The sequence below is a fragment of the Molossus molossus genome, unplaced genomic scaffold (genome assembly GCF_014108415.1).
Source record: "Molossus molossus isolate mMolMol1 unplaced genomic scaffold, mMolMol1.p scaffold_m16_p_20, whole genome shotgun sequence".
Lineage (NCBI taxonomy): Eukaryota > Metazoa > Chordata > Mammalia > Chiroptera > Molossidae > Molossus > Molossus molossus.
Genome location: NW_023425356.1, coordinates 37675087 through 37697331, shown reverse-complemented (window position 1 = coordinate 37697331; position 22245 = coordinate 37675087). Strand labels below are relative to the sequence as shown.

Below are 22245 nucleotides of genomic sequence, written 5' to 3'. Positions count from 1 at the left end.
CTTTCAGCTCAATTCTGTTTCCAGTCAGATCCATCTGCTGAAATAGAGAAATCAAATTGATACAAAGTTATATAAATCGAGAAATAACTGACATTGCTAAACATATGGATCATACATATTTTTAAAGTGGCTTCATTCTCACATTTAAAAAATTTGTAACATTTTTCCTAAGAAACCTTCTGGAATTCACTTTTGGCACTCAAAAGTACTGTTTCTGAGCTATTAGAAAAATAGATAAGACCTTGATTGATTTGGGGATATTTATACTTATGGCTTTGAATACCTTACCTTTGTCAAATTCTGAGCTACTTCCTAACAAGTACCCCTGCCCTCCCCAAATCTCCCAGGCTATTGGAATAAACTGAGGGGGAGAAGTACTAGCATAAAATTGTTTAAAATTACAGCATTCACTGTGTTAGAAATAAAAATTGACCTAGGACCTAATGCTCAATTGTCATGATTCACTAAAAAGGGATAGTTGCCAAAATGCAGTGGTGAAATATACTTGTTTTGGTTTTGAACAACATAAAAATAAGAATTGAAACTTGGGTATCATAATATACTCAAGTATTATGACTTTTTAGATACAGTTACTTTTCCTTTAAAGAAACTTGGTAACATTTTTATCTTAGGAAGGAAAACAAATTTACATAAATAGTCCTTTGAAGATCTTCATGATTTTATTCCTGCCATTCCAGTTATGTAGTATTAGAAAAATCTCTGTATCATATGATTCTGACTTCAAAAGTAAGCAAAGGAATAATCAAAATCTATCTTTTCGATAAATTTTGAGGAGATTTTGTCATTATACATTTTCATAATATAGGTTGTCTTATAAGTCAACCTAATAGGCTGGATACTTGGCTTGTGTGAAATTTTCGTTTCAAACCCCAACCCCCTTGTTTTATCATAGAAAAGAGAAACTGAGGGATACTTAAATTGTTGTTGGGTTTTTATTGCTTTTTTGTTTGTTTGTTTTTGCTGTTATAATCAGTATTCAATGACTGTTCTTATATGCCGCAGGTGGTCCGGGGTGGATTTCTGGAAGCAGAATTTCTAGGTCATAGGATTTGTTTCTGTTCAGCTTTATTACATTTGAGCTTTACTACCCCTCCAAAGTAGTGGTATCAGTTCACATTCCCACCAGTGGTGTTTGAAAGTCCTTGTTTCACCACATTTTTCCAGCAGTTGAATTATTCCTCTCTCTCCATGTACATATACATACACATACATACTTACATGGGTTGGCAAAAGTAGGTTTATAGTTTTCATATGGAAAAAGACATGCAGGTTGTGTGTGTGTGTTATTTCAAGTGAGGTGGAGCATCCTTTCCTGTGTTTTTTGGACCTTACACTGTCTTCTGTGAATTGCCTATTTATAGCCTTTGCCCACTTTTCTGTTGGGTTTTTGGGTTGTTTGAACTTTTCCTATTGATTTCTAAGGGCCATGCACACAGGCACATCACATACACACATGCACACATATTCTGGACATTAATCCTTTGGTTATAAACACTAAATAGTTGCTCTCAAGTTTTGGCTTGTCTTTTAACTTTATAATGAATACACACACACACACACACACACACACAGATATACACATACACATAATTTTTAAGGTAGTTGGAATTAACAGTTTTTTTTCCTTTATAATTTTTTCTTCCAGTGTCTTTGAGAAATTCTCTACTTGGGTGACATAAAGGTCCTTTGTTACTTTCTTTATAGAGGTTGTTTTTTTTTTTAAATCTTTATTGTTGAATGTAGAATGTATTACAGATGTTCCACATTTTTTCCCCCATTGACTCGCTCCTCCCCACTCCCGCCTCCCTCCTGCCTTTTCCCACACTATTGTCTGTGTCCATTGGTTATGCATATAAGTTCTTTGGTTTATTTCTTCCCACCCCCCCAGCCCCTTTCCCTTTGAGGTTTGTCAGTCTAGCAATGAATTTGTACTTCTTAATCCCTTCACCTTTTTCACCCATTCCCCCAAACCCCCTCCCATCTGGCAACCAACAAAATGTTCTCTGTATCTGTGAGAATGTTTCTGTTCTACCTGTTCATTTTGTTTGTAGATTCCATTGTTGATAGATATGTATTCATTGCCATTTTGTTTGTTCATACATTTTATCTTTTTCTTCAAGAAGACCCTTCATCATTTCATATAATAACGGTTTGGTGGTGATGAACTCCTTTAACTTTTTCTTGTCTGGGAAAGTCTTCATATGGCCATCGATTCTAAATGACAGCTTTGCAAGATAGAGTCATCTTGGTTGTAGGTTCTTGCTTTTCATCACTCTGAATATTTCTTGCCACTCCCTTCTGGCCTGCAAAGTTTCTTTTGAGAAATCAGCTGACAGCCTTATGGGAACTCCCTTGTAGGTAACTAGCTGCCTTTCTCTTGCTGCTTTTAAGATTTTCTCTTTGTCTTGAACCTTTTGCATTTTGATGATGATGTGTCTTGGTATGGGCCTCTTGGGGTTCATCTTGTTTGGGACTCTCTGTGCTTCCTGGACTTGTATGTCTGTTTCCTTCACCAAGTTAGGAAAGTTTTCTGCCATTATTGTTTCAAACAGGTTTTCGATTTCTTGTTCTCTCTCTTCTCCTTCTGGCACCCCCAAGATGCGAATGTTGGCACATTTGAAGTTGTCCCAGAGGCTCCTTACACTATCCTCATTTTTTTGGATTCCTTTTTCTTTTTGCTGTTCTGATTGGGCATTTGTTGCTTCCCTATATTCCAAGTCGATGGTTTGCTCCTTGGATTTACGTACTCTATTATTGAAGCTGTGTAAATTATTCTTTATTTCAGTTAAAGCCTCCTTCGTTTCTAACTGTGCATCGATCATTTCTGACTGATCCTTTTTTATGCTCTTGAGGCCCTCCCTAAGTTCATTGAGCATCTTTATAAGCAGTATTTTGAACTCAGCATCTGTTAGGTTGCTTATCTCCATTTCGCTTAGTTCTTTATTGGGATTTTGTTCTGTTCTTTCATTTGGGACCTGTTTATTTGTCTCCTCATTTTGGCTGCCTCCCTGTGTTTGTTTCTGTGTATTACTTAACGAGCGGTATGGGGCTAGCTGAGACCAGATGCTGCTCGTTTGAAAAAATTTAGGAAAACCTGAAGCAGGATGCAAGTTAGGCCAATCCTATGGTTAAGCAAGTGCCAACAGCTTGGGTGGGCCTGAAAGTTGGGTGGGGTGGGGTGGGGCGGGGCCTCAGGGAGTCAGCAGGGCGGGGCTACCAGTGTGAGCCAGGTTGCTGGAGTCCCAGATATGGCAGCTGTCTGCTGCCCCAGGGAAGGGCTCACCAAAGGAACAAAGGCTTCTGACATCACGTTTGTGAAAGCCCCCTCTCCAGCCCTCGCTCCAGTGCCAGACAGCTCTTCCCTGTATGTCTCTGGTTCCCCTCGAGCTGCCTCCCCTCCAAGCTTAGAGGGAGAGAGTCCGATAAGTCCGTGCGCGGGCCCTTTAAGGAGCTGCCTGGGGCTCCAGCCGCGTCAGCCTCCCTGAGCCTCAGTTCCTGCTGGTTTTTCCAGCCAGAAGTTATGGGGACTTCTCTTCCTGGCACTGGAACCCTGAGCGGGGCACCTGGTGTTGGACGGGGACCCCTCAGTCCTCAGGAAGGATCTTCCCAGCCGAGGTGTCCTCCTGATTTTTATCCGCCACACGTGGGTATGGGACCAGCCCGTCCGCCTCCACCCCTCCTACCAGTCTCGATGCAGCTTCTTTAATTCCGTAGTTGTAGGACTTCCATTCAGTTTGATTTCAGGCGGTTTTGAATGGTGGTGGTTCTGTAGTTTTGTTGTAACTTGGATGTGGTTGTGGGAGGACGCGATACTGCGTTTACCTACGCTGCCATCTTGACCGGAAGTTCTTTATAGAGTTTTGACTATCATATTTAGGTCTTGAATCCATCTGAATTTTTAAGAAATTTTATAAGGTAGGGATCTAATTTCTACCATACTGTTAGCCACTTGTTCTAACATTGTTTATTGAGTAGTCCATCTTTTCTCCACTGCTTTGTAATGTAACTCTCTAATATACGAAGTTTTTCTATATTTTTGGGTCTGTTTCTGGGCTCTCTTTTTTATTTTTATTTCTTTAATCCTCACCCGAGGATATTTTTCTATTTATTTTCAGATAGAGTGGGAGGGAGGGAGAAGGAGAGAGAGAAAAACATTCCTGTGAGAGGGACACATTGACTGGTTACCTCACGCATGACCTGACCAGGGCCGAGGACTGAACCACAACCAAGGTATGTGCCCTTGGCCGGAATCGAACTGGAGACTCATTGGTCTGTGGGCCAATGCTTTACCACTGAGCCAAACCGGCCAGGGCTAGGCTCTCTTTTTTAATTCTGTTAGTTGATGTGGCTTTCTCTGCAGCATTATCATTCTTTTTAAGTTACTGTAGTTTTATAAGAAGTCTTGGTATCTTGCAATTTCTTCAATTTTGTTGCCTATTCTTGGCCCTTTACTCTGCCATAGTAATTGTTAAGATTAACTTATTAAATTGCATGAAAAATCTTACTGGGATTTTATTGGAATTGCATTTAATTTATAGTTTTGCTTGTTTATTTTATTAATCCTCACCCTAGGATATTTTTTCCATTGATTTTTAGAGAGAGTGGAAAAAGGGGGTGGGAGGGAGAAAGAGAGAAACATTGATGTGAGAAAGACACATCATTAGTTGCCTCTCACACTTGCCCCAACGGGAACCGGGGATCCTACAGGGAAGGTATATACACCTTTGACTGAGAATCAAACCCATAACTCTTTGATTCATGGGCCAACACTCTGACCACTGGTCCACACTGGCCAGGGATAATTTATTGATTAGTCTGGAGAGCAATGCCATGTTTACAATGTAGGTGTTCCCATTTGTGAACATACTACTATATCTCATTTTGAGTTTTTCAAAATGTCCTTGAAAAGTGTTTTGTAAATACATGTAATAAAGATGGTTATAAGAGTGCTGCCTGCTTGGTACGTTGAGAATAGTATCGTTTAAGGGAATGGATATGATAGATATTCTGTAATATGTGTGGAGAAGTGTTTAAAAACGTAATAAAGATGGGTATAAGAAAAAAATAGTGTTGTTTTATAGATTTCTCTAATACAGGTTTATACATCTTTTATTTATTCCTAGATACCTTATCTTTTTGTAGCTATTATAAATGGTAACATTTTAGGATTACATATTTTAATTGAATATTGCTAGTGTTTAGGAACACCATTGAATTTTATTTGCTGAACACTAGTGGTTTATCTAGTTTCAGTTAGATTCCTTTAAATGTAGATAATTCATTTGCAAGTAACTATGGGATTGATCTTATTTCTAACTTTACACTTTTTTTTTTTGTCATATTACATTGACTAGAACCTCTAGTATAATGTTGAATAGTGATTAGTGGTCATAATATTTTAAAATTATGATAAAATATTTAATTGAACTTTTGTATCAACTGGGATTATATATTTAACCAACTTTAATGAGGTATACTTTACATGTAATAAAATACATCCATTTTAAGTATACAGTTTGAGTTTTGACAAAGTATACAACAATGTAACCGCCACCACAATTCCAACATAAAACATTGTCCATTGCTCATAAAGTTCCCTTGTGTCTCTAGATCACATGCTCTTTGACTGACTCTGATAGTATGGTGAATTAACATTGACAGATGTTTCTGATAGTTATCTTTGCGTTCACAGAGAAAACACCAGTTTCTCATTAATATATTTTCCTTTCATACACTGCTGAATTAAAATTTTCTACACTTTATTTAGTTTATTTACCTGTCATATATTTGCATCTGTTGTCACTCACACACACAAATATGAACATGTGATATTTTATTTTTTTATTTTTATTTTTATTTTTTTTATCCTCACCCGAGGACATTTTTCCATTCTTTGTTCAGATAGAGTGGGAGGGAGAGAGAGAGAAACATAGAAACATCGACGTGAAAGGGACAGATAGAGTGGGAGGGGGAGAGAGAGAAACATCGACGTGAAAGGGACACGTCAAATGGTTGCCACCCGCACGACCCATCCAGGGCCGGGGACAAACTGCAACTGAGGCACATGCCCTTAGCGGGAACCAAACCCGGGTCTCTCCAGACCACAGGCTAATGCTCTAACCGCTGAGCCAAACCGGCCAGGGCAACATGTGATGTTTTAAAACATACTGTCCTTTTCCAATTTTGTCATTGAGGTTAAACTGCCCTCATAAGCCCTGGCCTGTTTGGCTCAGCGGTTAGAGCATTGGCCCGTGGGCCAGAGAGTCCCAGGCTCAGTTCCCGCTAAGGGCATGCACCTCAGTTGTGGTTTGTCCCCGGCCCAGGTTGGAGTTGTGTGGGTGGCAACCACTCGATGTGTTTCTCTCACGTCGATGTTTCTCTCTTTCTTCCTCCCTATCTCCCTCACGCATTATTAGAAGATAAATGCAAAAAGTGTCCTTGGATGAGGATTAAAAAACAACAACAAAAATAACTGCCCTCATAAAACAATTTGTCAATATAGAGGTTATTAATTTTTTATATTTTTGAAGAGTGGATAAGGTTCATGCATGAAATTGTCTAAGTGTAGTGTGCATGTATGTGTGTGTGTTGGGGAGGGTGATATTTGACTTGATTTAATATACTTTTCTGGCACATAAAAGTATTAATTTTGTATATGCTTTGGGATACGCTTTTTATATTTTTTGTATTTATCCAGTGATGTTTTGCACAAAGATGGGGAGTTTGTGAACTTCCAAGCTAACTTGACTAGAAGTTTAAGATACTTTTAAAAACACAAATCAGCTTTCATTCCTCTGCTTAAAATCCTAAAATCTGCTCGGCCGGTGTGGCTCAGAGGATTGAGCATCATCTCGTGGACTGAGAGATCCTGGTTCGATGCCCAGTTGGGGCACATGCCCGGGTTGCTGGCTCGATCCCCAGTGAGGGGCGTGTAGGAGGCAGCTGATCAATGTTTCTCTCACATCATTGTTTCTACCTCTCTCTTCTTTCCTCCCTCTCTCAAAAATCAATAAAAACATATTTTTTAAAAAATCCTAAAAATCTTCCAATTTTAAAATATATAATAAACTTCAAACTTCTTAGCATTCCCTTGCATGATCTGGCTCCCACTTACCTCTCCAAATTCATTTCAGGCACTTTCCTTTTTACTCACCACCCTAATTAAAATGCCTCTCTTCAGTTCTCTATCATAACAGTTGTTTATTTCCTTAATGGCATTTGTTACAATATGTAAATATTTGTGTGTTCCCTTATAGTCTCTTAACAAAACCAAAAGGTCCATGAGCTTTCTTTTTTTTTTTCTTAATCCTCACCCGAGGACATTTTTCCATTTATCTTCAGATAGAAAGAGAGGGGGAAGGAGAGAGAGAGAGAGAGAGGGAGAGAGAGAGAGAGAGAGAGAGAAACATCGATGTTAGAGAGGCACATCAACTGGTTGCTTCCTGTACAACCCTGACCAGGGCTGGGGACTGAACCACAACCGAGGTACATGCCCTTGACTGGACTCGAACCCAAGACTCTTTGGTCCATGATCCGACACTCCAACCACTGAGCCAAACCAGCCAGGGCGAACTTTCTTACTTGAGTTTGCTTTATATGTAGCCAGCATATAGCACCATGCTCAGTAAATACTGAATGACTATTGTTCATCCATGCATTCAGTGTATTTATTGAGTGTCTACTATATGCCAGAACTGTTCTCATTGTGGAGGATATAATTATGGCCAACACAGACAAGGTCCTTATGCTATGGATCATTCTCATGGGAGCAGAAGAGTATAAACAAATCTAAAAATTAATAGCATCAGTGCTTAAGGGTGATGTATTTGGGTGTGGGAAACACTTTTCTGAGGAAGTAGCAAGACAGAATTTATTTGTGACAAGAGGAAGAGCTTTTCAAATTAGAAGAAGTTTCCTAAGTCAAGAATGGGCTTGAATATTTATGAAATAAAAGACCACTGGAGGGAATAGAGGGAAAGACCATTCATTACAAGATAAGGCTAGAGACTTGGCTGAAGCTAGTAATATAGCGAGGAGTTTGAAAGTCTTTGGTGTCTTAAGAGAGGTACATTTCTTCAGTACTGGAGGAGCTGGTGAGGTGCAGGTAGGAGTGGATGCAGAGGATTACATACCTGCTTCTTGGCAGGTGTGTTCAACAGATCTGTTTAAGTTGTAGCATAGGGTTATCGTCCAGAAAGTCATGAACCACTGCTCAGTTTTTTGTTTCATTTTTACCAGGGATGCTGCTTTACTATTCATGGTTCTATTCATGCCTTTACTCCTTCAGAACCAGTACAAGCCAGACCTCCTGTGTTATACATGCTCTGTTATTCCTGCTCATAAAATACATTGGTAACAGAAAGGAAGTACTCAGTTAATGCTTTTTTGATGAATTTCTGGATTTGTGCAGGCTTTTGGAAGTTTATGTCTCCTAGTTTAGTCATTGCAGTGACCTGAAAGCAAAACTAGGTTGGTTACTCAATCTTTCATTTCCACTTTTTCATTTCCCTATGTTTTAGAAAGCCAGTGACTAGGGAAGGCAGCGTCTTCAAGGGTGCCGAACTTCCACATTTTTAGGAGCAAACTTGTTTTTAAATCCTTGCATCAATCTTCTGATTAGCTGTCTGCCAGTGAGTTTTCATAATCATTTGTGATCCTATTAATAAAACTAATAATTGCTTCCATATTATCTTCTTTTTCAAAGTGTTCTTTGAAGTTCATTGAAGAGACTCTTTTTTTCCCCCCACCCTTCACTAAACATGTAGTGATGGCAAGGAGCTATTTTAAGTTTCTCTACAGTAGACTTGATGATACTTCCAGTTCTTTTGCTGACCCTTCTAGCAGAGGACTTAAGAGCCAGTTCCTCTTCTTGCCTAATAGTACCAGCTTGTTTAAGCCACTGCCAGCACTTTTACAGGTAGCCACCCACTTACAAATGGTTATGTTTCAAGAATTCATATGCAATAGAAACTTTGGAATTTGAAATGTATTTCCTCCCTGAAAAGCATTTGCAAATGGTATTATAAATGGGTAAGTTTCTAGGCTACCTTTTAAAGACCTACTGAACCTATAATGTAGCTGAAGTACTACACATTTATGATGAAAAACATTAGGAAAATCACATTTCAGATGTACATTAGTTCTACATGTTATCTAAATAGGATTTGGGAGAATAGTTTGGATCCCTAAACACCTTTGTTTATGATGAGAGGGTAAGTTGTGGTGCCATGAAGACGTTCCCATCAAGGCTATGGAGAGGAAGCCATTGGGAATGTGTCTGGAGGAAGTCCATCTCCATCACCTGCAGGGCAGGGGCCAGCCCTCAGCATGTGAGACAGACTTACGTCAAATGTTTGTATATCAGGAGTACCTATATGCTCTTACCAGTTGCAAAATAATGAGAGAATGAGTGAAAAGTTTATATATTTTGAAATTTCTAAGCAGATATTAATATTGGAAGTGCTTTTTTGATGCATTTACAGATAACATAGTCACATATTTAGTGATCATTTTGTGTGTGTTTTTCTCCCCTTTGTATGTTTGTTTTTTTTTTATCTTTGTGTGTTTGGTTTTATTCCTGTAATTGTTTATTTTTCAATTAAAGGAATTTAATTCACTTAAAGGTATTATAATATTAGTAGTTAAAACAGATTTAACTATAGAATTGTTCTACTTTTAATTCTTTTTTTAATATGCTTTTTTTTAATTGATTTTTTTTAGAGAGGAAGAAGGAAGAGAGAGATAGAAACATCAATGTGAGAGAGAAACATTGATCACCTGCCTCCTGCATGCCCCCTATTGAGGATCAAGCCTGCAACCCGGGCGTGTGCCCTGACTGGGAATCAAACAAGGACCTGTCAGTCCATGGGACAACACTCAGTCCACTGAGCCACACCAGCTGGGCCTATTTATAATTCTTTATTAGACATAATTTATTTTTATTTCAAGAAGTTTTCATTATGTTGGAACTAATTTCTGACCACTTTTAGCTTATATTCTTATGAGTATAGTATGATTTTTGTCTACGTGATATTCTGCAAGTTACCTACAGAATATAGAAGAGCAAGTGCTTTGGATTTTAGGACGTATGGATCCAATTCTGTTTAATTCTGGTTACGTTTTTCAGCTCTCACAGCTTGTTTCCTTATCTATAAAAGGAGGCTGATGAAACCTGCTTCCTCACAGGATTGCAAGGTATTATTACATAAGATTGATTGGCAATGTATGCCAGCTCTATACTACTACACTACTTCTATACTACTATAGAAGTATACTACTATACTTTTTGTTTCTCTTCCCTGAACTCTTTTTTGTTTTTTGTAACTAAGTTTCTCAAAAGAATAATCTACACTCATCAGCTTCACTTTTAATTTCTCACTTTGTCAAAAAATAGTAGTATTTAGTATTAATATTTGGAATGATAATTGCTTTAGCTTTTTGTTTACTTTGTTTGCTGTTGTGGCTATCAGTAGTTCTTTTCCAAGCACTTCAATAGAACTGTAAAATTCCTCTCACTACAGTAAACACTTCAGGTTATCCATCAAATCCATTTTTAAGACCTTTTCCTTTTTCTTGAGATATTCCTCTGGGAGCCTTTTGTCTTTCTGCTCTAATCTGGACTGGTTGCTCTCTAGGCCTGGTGCAAAGTTTATATCCTGTCTGTTCCTTTCCTCATCACCCTGGGAATTTCCTTTACTTCTTTAATGTTTTGAATCATGTTTCCTGGTTCCTGTGTTTTCTTCTTTCTTGATTTATCCCCTTGTTTTGGTATAGCACTTCCTCTATTCTCCCTCCCAGCCTCCAGCGCCAAATCCTTTTAAGGCAACTCTGTAACACCTGTGAAGCTTTTACTCTTTTCAATTCCCCTGTTGGATTGACTTCATCCTCCGTCGTGGCTCCACAGCACCCTCTATCAGCCTTGTCCATTGTACATATGGAGCACCTGCTCTGCATGTCAGGCACTGTGTTCAGCACTACAGAGTCCCAGGTTAAGACACTGAGGTTCTTGCCCAGCTGGCGTGGCTCAGTGGTTGTGCATCGACCCATGCACCAAGAGGTCACCGGTTCAATTCTGGGTCAGGACACATGCCCAGGTTGTGGGCCCGATCCCCAGTGGGGGGCATGCAGGAGGCAGCCAATCGATGTTTCTCTCTCTCTCTCTCTCTCTCTCTCTAAAATCAATAAAGAAAAATTAAAAAAAAAAAAAAGACAGTGAGGTTCTTGTTCCCAAGGAAGTTCTGAAAGAAGTAACACCTTGATTCTCACTGGAGGCAATACTGCCCCCTAGTGGCCCTTTTGAAAAAAGTGGGCGTTGAAGTTCTTTGTTAACCACAGTAATGGGAGGGTACAGCTGGCATTTTGTAGTCAGGAGACAGGAATATAAAATGTCTTATATGTCCAGTACAACTTTATAATATTTCACCAGACATTCATATGTGAAAATATGTTTATAATTTTCTAAGCCTGGAGCCTAACTCCTTTTTACACACAAACCCAGACTACTCTTGGCACTTTTTACATTGTCATTGATTGTGCAACAGATGGAGAACAGCTGTTTATCAGTGTGGGTTTTTAGACAATTATTTTTTAATTTTTTTTTTTATCCTCACCTGAGGACATTTTTAAATTTTTTGTTCAGATAGAGTGGAAGGAAGAGAGAGAGAGAGAAACATCGACGTGAAAGGGACACATCGAGTGGCTGCCACCCACACAACCCAACCAGGGCCGGGCCGGGGACAAACTGCAACCGAGGTACATGCCCTTAGCGGGAACCGAACCCAAATCTCTCTGGACCGCAGGCCGACGCTCTAACCACTGACCCAAACTGGTCAGGGTTATAGACAGTTTTTAAAAAGCACATCTTGGGTGATAGATTGTTTTGTAAATCATGCAATGACAGTGAAGAAGTATATGATTGCCTTGCCTTATACATGAAAATAAGAACTTTCTAGAGTAAATATTAAAAAATACTGTGTTCATTATTGTGTGTATATTTGGGTGTAACATACAGTGCACAGTTTGATGACTTTATACTCACACATGCACATAAACACACGTCACTGCCACCATGCTCTAGATATGCTGAGTGTCTGCATAGTTGGGAAACATAAGATAAACTTATTTTTAAACAGTATGTTAGCTATGTTTTTAAATCATGCCCATTGCATTTTCATGTGTACAATCAATACAGTTCTCAGAATATAGGGGGACTATGGGCTTGGACAGGAAAAAAATTACATAGTTATTTTTACTAACCTCAAACTGAAATTTAGTGTTTCCTTTCAATTTTGAATGCAGGAAATGGTGGTAGCACTAGCAGTACCTGTAACTTTTTTTGCTGTTAGAAGCCACAGATATTTTCAATTTCAGTTGTGCAGATACCTCACAATATTGTTTATACTCATTATTTTCATATTATGGTAATTATTAGACCTGCCACTCAGTGTTGTTATTTAAATCATTAATAAAGTGACACATATATTACCTATGCAATTTTAAAATAATCGTATTTTTAAATTTTATTTTAAAACATTCTGAAATTCTAGAGTAAGCAAAACTAATGTATAATGATAGAAATCACGTGAATGGCTGTTTTTAATAGACAAGATTAACTGGGAAAGGGGAACGAGAATTTTCTGGAGTGATGGAAATGACCATGTGCTGGTATATTTTTGTCAAAGGTGATTGAATGCTAAACTTAAGATACATATTTCACTGAATGTAAATTGCACCTCAATTTTAAAAAGCAAGTACATTAAAAAATATTCTGAGAAGGGGTCCATAGGCTGCACCAAATTTCCAAAGAAATTTCTGGTAACAGAAATGGTTGAGAACCCTTTCTCGAGGGCCTCATGTTACCTTTGCCTTTCTCCTTTGAGTACCTTCTTTCCCTCATTCGCTTATTCTGCTCATTTCCTTTTTTTCTATAAGTGTTCTCAGTTTTTTGAGTTAATGAAAGTCAGAAAAGAGAAATAGCAGCTATGAAAGGAATTCTTTTCTTGCCTTATTTGCCAATCTCTGGAAGCTGATGAAGCTATAGTCCTCCTAACATAGTTATGTACTTGCTTAGACTTTTAAGAAATTTCTAGCAAGAATTACTCTTCTAAAAACTAATTTGTAGACAGTTTCATAATGGAATGATTTTTCACATTTCTACTTTCTCTTGGAGTTTTAGTAGAATTTTTATCCCTCTATTATAGAATATGCAGTTCTGTTATGAAGTAGCCATGAACATTTATAACAAAGAGTAGAAAAAAATACAATGTATATGGAATTAGAAAAGCATCAAGGAAGTAAGGAAAGAAAAATTAATACTGCTGACAATCTATTCCAGAAATTTTGGTTAGGTGTCTTTGATGCAGTGTGATTACAAATTCTAAGTCCAAATATGTTTTACTTTTATAAGATTCAGAATAGTACAAATATCAAATATTAGCCTATGTTTATTTTAAATGTAATGTTAGTGTTAAACATAGTGGTAGGTAATATATAGAACCAACAGTCTTCCTTCTAGGGGGCACACAGTGTTGACTACTCATAATACAACTCTCGTTGTCTGTTATCTTATACATATAACTTTTAATTTTACTCTGCTGTTTTTATGTTTTCATAGTCTTTTTATGAATCTAGATAAATTTAATAGTACACTTGTTTTAATAGATTGCAAACTATTCTAAGAAAGCTTGAGCTAAGGTGAATAGTCTTGACAAATGTTTATCTAGATAGCATTTGTATGTCTTTTATGACTTGTTATTAGATTTAAAAATGTAAAATACTGTTTGATGGTTTCTTTGCAGCCTCTTGTGTGGAAAATTTGAAATGCAGAGGAGAAACACTAGCTAAGGAGATCAGTGAAGCCATGAAGGTAAAAGCTACATGCTAAAAAATTATAAAATGAATAAAGTGTGCAGCTAGGTATTTGCTTTTAACAACCACATGTCTTTTAGTCTATTGTAATGGGAATTTTTAGTAGTTTATATAATAGATCTTTAATGAATGAATTAAGCAATAGTAACATTCAGAATAACTACCATTTGTTAGGTACCTACTGTGTGCCAGTATTTTACCTGGCTTCTTTAAAGGTTGATCATATTTTTGAGTTCTGAGTGCTAGTCCAACAAATAATTTTAGATAATAATACTAGCTAACATTTAGTGAGCATTTAGTATAGATCAGGTACCATCTGACTGTTTTACATATATTATACTACCTCATTTAATCTTTTCAATAATCCTATGAGATAGGTACTACTATATCCTTATTTTACAGATGAAGAAACTGAGGCACAGAGAGGCTAATTAGGTTGCCCAAATAAATAACTCTGCCAGGGTTTAAACCCTGGTTGTTTGGCTCTAGAGCCTAAGTCTTAATATCATTATAATAAAATTGTTTATATTTTTGGCATTTATTTGTTTTTGTTTTTGCTTTTTTTGGATTTATTTTACATAAACAGGAAAACATTTTATTACTAGTATGTGAAAAAATTACTTTTTTTTTTATCTTCACCCAAGGACATTTTTGCATTCATCTTCAGATAGAGCAGGAGGGAGAGAGGGAGGAAGAGAGAGAGAAACATCAATATGAGAGAGACACATCGACTGGTCGCCACCCACACAACCCCAACCGGGGCTGGGGACAAACTGCAACCGAGGTACATGCCCTTAGCTGGAACCGAACCCAGGACTCTCTGGTTCGCAGACTGATGCTCTAACCACTGAGCAAAACTGGCCAGGGCTGTTTAAAATTACGCATAAACTCCTTCATAATCTCCCCTGTTTTTTTTTTTTAATTCTGACCCAAGGACATTTTTGCATTTATCTTCAGATAGAGAGGGAGGAAGTGAGAGAGAGAGAAGCATCGACATGAGAGAGACACATCAACTGGTCGCCACCCACACAACCCCAACCGGGGCTGGGGACAAACTGCAACCAAGTTAAGAGCCCTTAGTGGGAACCGAACCTGGGACTCTCTGGTCCGCGGGCCGACGCTCTAACTGCTGAGCCAAACAGGCCAGGGCTCCCCTATTCTTAAAGTTTCTATACCATTCTTTTGTGGTTTATATTGGTTCCATGATTTTCTGGTGTTCATGTTTCTCTCATAGCATGTTCCTGATCAAGAGTTGACATACTATGGTGGGCCAGGCTAAAATCCAGCCTACCACCTGTTATTGTGAATAAAACTTTATTGGGATACAGCCATGTCCGTTCATTTACTTATTGTCTATTGTCTGTGGCTTCTTTACATTACAATGAAAGAATTGAATACTTGTAACATAGATGTAAGGCCCCCAGAGCTTAAAAGATTTACTGTATGGCCCTTTATAGGAAAAATGTACTGATCCCTGCTCCTGGTTATTAAGATTTCTGAAATACTTATTATCCTAAAATGTGGAATTTCAGCCATTAAATCCTTAGCTCTGAAATTCCATTACTTCTTGTTCTGCCAAAGTTTTATTTTACTATTAGACATTTGTAGGAATAGAACATAACTTTTTAGTCTTAGCTTTTAGTTAAAATTGTCAGCTAAAACTGGTACTGTAAGGTAAAAGTGAATTACCTACAACCCCCAAAAGTAGGTTTTAGAAAAATTAAATTCTAAAATAGAATTCTAGAATTCTAAAATAAAATAGAATTAAAATTCTTGAGTGTTGTGTTTGTCCTCGTGTGTTTGTGTTTCAGCCTGAGACTAATGTTGAGTATTACTGTTTGTTTACTTTTTGAAGTCCTTGCCTGCATTAATTGAACAAGGAGATGGATTTTCCCAAGTTTTAAAGATGCAGCCTATTATCCAGCTCCAGAGAATCCACCAAGAAGTCTTTTCCAGTTGTAGGAAGTCAGATGTCAAACCTGAGAGCTTTATAACACAAATAGAAACCACACCAACAGAGAGTTGTACCAGGAAAACCACTAACGTGGTACTGAAAAGAAAACAAACTAAAGACTGCCCCCAGAGAAAGTGGTATCCACTTCAGCCAAAGAGAATTAATCTTGATACATAAGCTGTTTTTGTTTATCTTGGGAGTTGAAATTAGGCACTGTCAACATTTAGATGAAAGTCTAATGCCTAGATAGGACTTCATATAAAATAACAAGTAACTCTTTTAGTGATTTATTTATACCTATGTAGTAGTTCTGTTCTGGGATATGATGTAATATTATATTTCTTGCACCAACATTTCATGTGTAGTCAGTGAAAAGCATAGTTTTATAATATTGGCACAAAGCCCATCAATGGGTATTAACAGTGTAATCTTTCACTGTCCTTAAATGCCATCATATCTTGGCTTCCTTACAACTTTTATGGAATTTCATGAGTTACATATTCTGTTGGGTTTTCTGGGTATACTGCTTTCTTAAAATAAGAGCTGTGTAACAGGTGTCTTTATTTAAGTGCTGAAAGGAATCACTGGTGCTGCAAGGGAACACATTCAGCGGTGTTTTTGTTTTGTTTTTTGTTTTCAGTGCAATTTGTTTTATCAAATTAATGTGCAGATGACAAGACTGGCTTTGACTTTGTCACTCCAGCTTAACTAATTTAGGGATTGATTTTAGGAGTTTTGTTTTTGTTTTGTATTATAAGACATGACAACTATTATTTGTGCCAGATGTTCTTGTAGAAATAAAAATTGGCATCTAGCCAATATTTCTTGCCCACACTGTTTTTCATAGACCTTTTAACTTTTAAACATAATTTGACTTGGGAATAATTTTTTTAGGATTTCTCATTATTTCTTTGTATATGATTCAGATTCAAAAATATACATCAGGATAATACATTAACAAATTGTCATGTGGAACAAATATAGATGTAATCATATTGAACTGTTTTATATTTAAGGATATGTATATATCAAGGATATAATCATTGGTAGAAGTCTGAGAAAGCTATATTGCCTGCGCTTCCAACATTTAACTACAGTTTCTTACAGCTTTATTGTGTCTCTTAGTCACATGAGTATAATGTAGGCAGGGCCAACTAACTTGCTGTTTTCCCTTTTGATGATTAGGCCTTCATTTATTTGCAAAGGAATTTACTAATCATGAGGTTGAAAAATCTGTACTTCTCATGTTTATTATGTGTTAATTATAAATGTCAAAATGTGACAGAAAGTCTGTCTCAATTAGAAAAACTTACATAGCCACTTTATTGCATTCTGTATTTTAATGTTACAATTTGATATCTGTATATTTGTGCAAAGCAATTTGTTTTTTATTAAAATAATGTGCAATGACTGAAGTCTTGATACTGTATATTTTTAAGAGTTGTCTTAGGCATTCTTGAGCTCAGCTTTAGTTGAATGGTAGGTCAGTACTTTGCATTTCAGAACATACTAAATTTCATTTAAAATTCTTTTGAGGCTACAGAACATTGCTATTCTAAGGCAGTGCTAACTTTTTTATAGTATAAAATTCTATGTGAATTATTTCAATCCAAAATCCTGCAAACAAAAAAATTGTTGATTCTCCTAGATTAGATTATTGCATTATGATCATAAAAGAAAATGTCTCCCTTTTAAAAATAATACATACTGAGATTCATATTGTTTAATGGACTTTATGTATTGGTAGACCTATTGAGCCAAACCGGCCAAGGTGACAACAGAGATCTTATCCTAGACCTCTTTTCCTGGGTCTTTATGGCTTGAGCTGCATAGAGAAAAAAGTTAATAAAATCAAACTTTTTATTTGCTTTAAAATGTAGCTGTCTCTAAGACTGAGTTTATTTGACTTCTATTGTGAAGGCTTCGGTTTTCCCCTTCATTTTATTCATTCATTTAACAAATACATGTTGGCACCTCTTGAGTTCAGAAGTCAGGTTGGAAGCATGGCCTCTGACCCAGATCGTCTGAGTTCAGCTATCTGCTCTGCTATTCTAAAATAGCGTCGGCCAAGTCTCTTCGTGCTGCAGTTTTCCCACACATAACATGGGTGTGATGATGATGCCTACCTCGGGTTATTATGAGAAGTAAGTAAGTTCACAATAAAGTCTTTAGTACTTGTACTTAGTGTTCATAGTGAGCATTCTATTTATTGGTTTGATAAAGGGAAACAGAATAAACATTGTCTTTAAGAAGTTCATATTCTGGTGAGGAGAAGGAGCATGTGGAACCAGGGTCATACAGTGTAGCAAGGACTCTATGGATGTGTGCATGGGGAGCTTTGGAGAGAAGTCATGGAAGTTTGTGGAGGTGACATTTGAGCAGTCTTGAATATTTTAGGCAAATGATCACAGAGGAAGATTACTGTCCATGTGAAAAGAATTTACCAAAGCAGGGGGCTGTGAGAGAGTAGGGTGTACTGGGGGACCACCAGGTGAGGCTGTGTATGGGTCTTGTCTGAAGGGACTTGCTACAGGTGAACCTGAAGTGATAAACAGGTTAACTTCTGAGAATTTGCACTTAGAAGTGCTGATGAGGAGCCAGTAACTTCAACAAAGGAGGGGAAAGGAAGTGGAAATTCATTGAATCCATTTTCATCCTAAGAGAATTGAAGACATGTCTATACAACAAACTTGTACATGAATGCTGGTAGCAGTAACCCAAATGTCTATCAACTGAGGAATGGATAAATAAAGTATGATATATCCAGTCAACGGACTATTATTTGTCAATAAGAAGTACGGTACATGTTACAATGTAGATGAAACTTGAAAACATGTCAAGTGACAGAAGTCACTCACAAAATACAGTAGTTGTTGTCTGACTGTGAAATAGGCGAATCTAGACAAACATCCGTGGTTGCCTAGTGCTGGAAGAGGAGAGAAGGCGGGAGGAATGGGGAGCGACTGCTAATGGGTGTGGGTGTTCTCTAAGGGGATGATGAAGATGCTCCCAAATTGATAGTTGTGGTGGTTTGGTGAGTGAATATGCTAAAACCCACTGGACCATGCACTTTAAATGGGCAAAATGTATGCTATGTGAAGTATATCTCAACTTACAAAGAGTTAAGGAAATAGAAATAATACAAAAAATGTTCCCAGATACCAAGACTCCAGATGGGAAAAACCCACTGAGTACTCAGCAAAAGACAAGAAACAACAGAACAAAATAACCCCTACCAAAGCATGTCACAGAAATGTTTAAGAGAAATTCCTAAAAGCTTCCACAAGGGGAAAAGGATGATGAAGAAAGGGGAATTGGAATGGCATCAAGCTACCAAACAACAATCCTGAATCCAGCAGTCTGTGGAGCAGTGCAGTCTGGAAATTCTCACTATAAGTAATGTGCAACATTGGATTCTATACCCAGCCTAGTTATCAGCCAAGTGTGAGGTTAGTCAAAAGCCATTCTCAGACATGCGAAATCTGAAAAAGAAAAGACATTACCTTTAAAAGCATCTCGTTTGAGGGCACTACGAGGGGGTGTGCTCTACTACAGAAGGTAAACTGAAAATGCAACAGCCGTGGGGTCTAGAAAAGAGTATTCAAGATAGCAGCAAATCCAAGTTCACAGAACACCATTCAGCAGATCTGGAGAAGAGACCAATCAGACCGGGTTGGAAAACAAATGGATAGGTCTCCAAAAAGGATATTTTCAGGACAAGAAAATATAACTGACAGTGTGAGTGATTGTGTTAACTACTCGAAAAATTATATAAGGGAGATATTTTATAGTATTCAGGTGTTCAAAGAAACAAAAATTTTAAATCAGGCATGTATTCATTGCAGTAAAAGTAGAAAGGTGTACAAGAAAAAATGTAATCATAGTTACAGATTGGCTCCACAGTGAACAGCATTAACATAGACGTAATGATGAACACCCCAAATACGAATCCAACAGAAAACTGGGACAGTTACATTGGGACGGTAAGAGAATTGGAAATTAACAATCAATACAGCACAGGCACTGGACAGTCAGAATGGGTAGTGGTCAAAGCACTGGAGCAGGGTTCTGGGAGCCCCTTTTGCTTCTGTGTCCTGGGGAAGTTCAGGGTGTCCCAGGATAGGAACTGGAGCAGGCAAATGGGCCTGGGAGGGGCACTGAGGAAGCTTCTGTCCCAACCAGCACAGTTCATTTTGCTATGTAAAAACAGCCCACACGGTTGTACTGTGTGACCACCTGAATATCAGCTATGAAATGGGCATGTTTAAGAGTGAAATCTTCATCACAATGGAAAGTCAGTGCATAATCTCTGAAATAGTTAAATCAAAAGAGAGAGCACAATTCTGGTTAGAAAAAAAAACAGCTAAGAGTGGAAAGTAGCTAACTTTGTGGATGAACCTAGGTAAGGAAAGTAGGCTAAGGGACTGATTTTGTTTGTTGTTATAAGCCCTGTATATTTGATTCTTTTAATTATGTGCATACCATGCTCGCATAAAAATAAATTTGATTTAAAAAATTTAATTTTTTTTTTTAGAGAGAGGAAGGGAGAGAGAGAGAGAGAGAAACATCGATTGGCTGCCTCCTGCACACCCCCTACTGGGGATCAAGCCCATGCCCAGACTGGAATCAAACCGGGACCTCTCAGTCCTTGAGGACGCTCAGTCCACTGAGCCATGTCGGCCAGGCAAAATAAATTTGATTTTTAAATGATTTTGAAACTGATACAAGTGAATATGAATGGTCTTTGACACTATCTTCATATCAGTGAGAATTAAGAAGTGAATTATATGCCAGAGGCTTTCACAGGGTATCCATTCTATTATCTCAGTATATTTCAGAGAAGATTTGTAGTCCCTGCTTTTAGCTGAGACCTTCAATTTGGGCTTCTTTGGAATTCTCCCCTCCCCCACCCCCATTTGTTTTGCAAATAGATTCAATTATCAAGCCTCTGTGTTCAAAAATGAAGAAAAAAACTCTAGAGAACCACAGAAGGGTTTGTGGGAATTTTACATGAAAGGATTTGGGGAAGTCAGTATTATATTTACTTGAAGCTTCAGGGGTGGCGTTTGCTGTATCTCTATGTTGCTTGTGCCTTGAGGGCCCTTTACTAATATTAGTTGAATGAATGAATAATTTTACATTGTACATGTCTAACATCACTTCCCCTAGATCACAATCTCAGGCATTACTGACGTGTGGCATGCATATTTATTATTAATTCAGCTTAGAAGGTGGGCTTGCCCTGGCCGGGTGTCCAGTGGTTAGAGCGTCGGCCCGTGGACCAGAGAGTCGTAGGTTTGATTCCGGTCAAGGGCACATATCTCGGTTGTGGTGTGTCCCTGGCCCTGGTTGGGGTCCTGTGGAAGGCAACCAGTCGATGTGTCTCTCTCTCATAGATGTTTCTCCCTCCCTCTCTCTCTCTCCCCCTCCCTCCCACTCTGTCTGAAGATAAATGGAAAAATACCCTCGGGTGAGGATTAAAAAGAAGAAGAAGATGGGCTTACTCTTGCAGGGGGTGGGGTGGGGGTGCAGGTGGGATTTAAAAGACCGAGGGCAAATCACTAGGAAACCTCCTGAATTAGAATTCTCCTTTTCTGCCTGCTAGAGCTGAAGTCTAGTCCCCAGATCCCTGCCTGGTTGGAGAAGTGGATGGCATTCACAGCCCTCAGCCTGACTCTATGATGCTAGAGGTATATCTGCCCTCTGGCCCTTTTTCCTTTGGCTGCATTCCCTTGATTTCTGGGGAACCAGAGAAGACCTGGCCCCTCAGGGTCCCCTGCTGCAGCTCATTTCTGTGCCTGTGAAGGGTCAGGCCATCTCTCGTCACCTCAATTAGCCGCATTCAGAGAACGGCTCCCATGCCTCTGGGCCATGCCTAGTCAGGGACTTTAAAGCCTCCCTTGCTACTGTGTGTGGCTCTGGAGCCCACTCCCTCCACCATGATGGCACTGGAGCTCTGTCCACTTCTGCCCCTCGTGTCACCTTGATGGAACACCGCCCCTTTCCACCAGTCCCGCAGTGTCTGGGACTCGCGAGCATTTCATTCTCTTCATTCTGTCCCACCCTTCTGAGGTTTAGTTCTTCCAAGAAGCAGCCAGTGGTTACCCCTTCAGGGTCCTAGCTGCCTGAGTCACCCCAACAGCCCTGCAGACCCCCCCATCGCTGCCCCCCAGCTGGTTCAGTGGCTCTTCCCCAGGAAAGCTCCCTCATTCCTTCGTTCCTACTTTGCCTTTGAGCCATTTTGCAGTTAAACATTTCCACCAGAAGTCTAGGTGGGAACAGAAGGGGGGAGGCTTGGACCTGCATATCTTAATTCATTTCCTTCCCTGTAAAAAAATGTTTGATGGAGAAAAGGGTTCAAATAAGTGTGAGTATGAATTCTCTCTGATCTCTACATATGCTAT

The 22245-nt window shown here is 38.5% G+C and overlaps 1 protein-coding gene across 2 annotated transcripts in view; it reads left to right on the top strand.

Moving 5' to 3' along the window:
• NSL1 (NSL1 component of MIS12 kinetochore complex) overlaps window positions 1-21531 on the top strand; it is a 31235-nt gene extending 9704 nt beyond the window's left edge. Inside the window, exons 5-6 of one of the 2 annotated variants that reach the window (XM_036273425.1) lie at window positions 13818-13885; window positions 21447-21531. In XM_036273425.1, coding sequence (XP_036129318.1) covers window positions 13818-13885; window positions 21447-21452 — 74 coding nt within the window. In that variant the 3' untranslated portion in view covers window positions 21453-21531. Of the gene's footprint in view, window positions 1-13817; window positions 13886-15742; window positions 16711-21446 lie in introns of those variants that run through there. The other variant, XM_036273424.1, reaches the window with a different exon arrangement.
• Window positions 21532-22245: the final 714 nt, after the last annotated feature.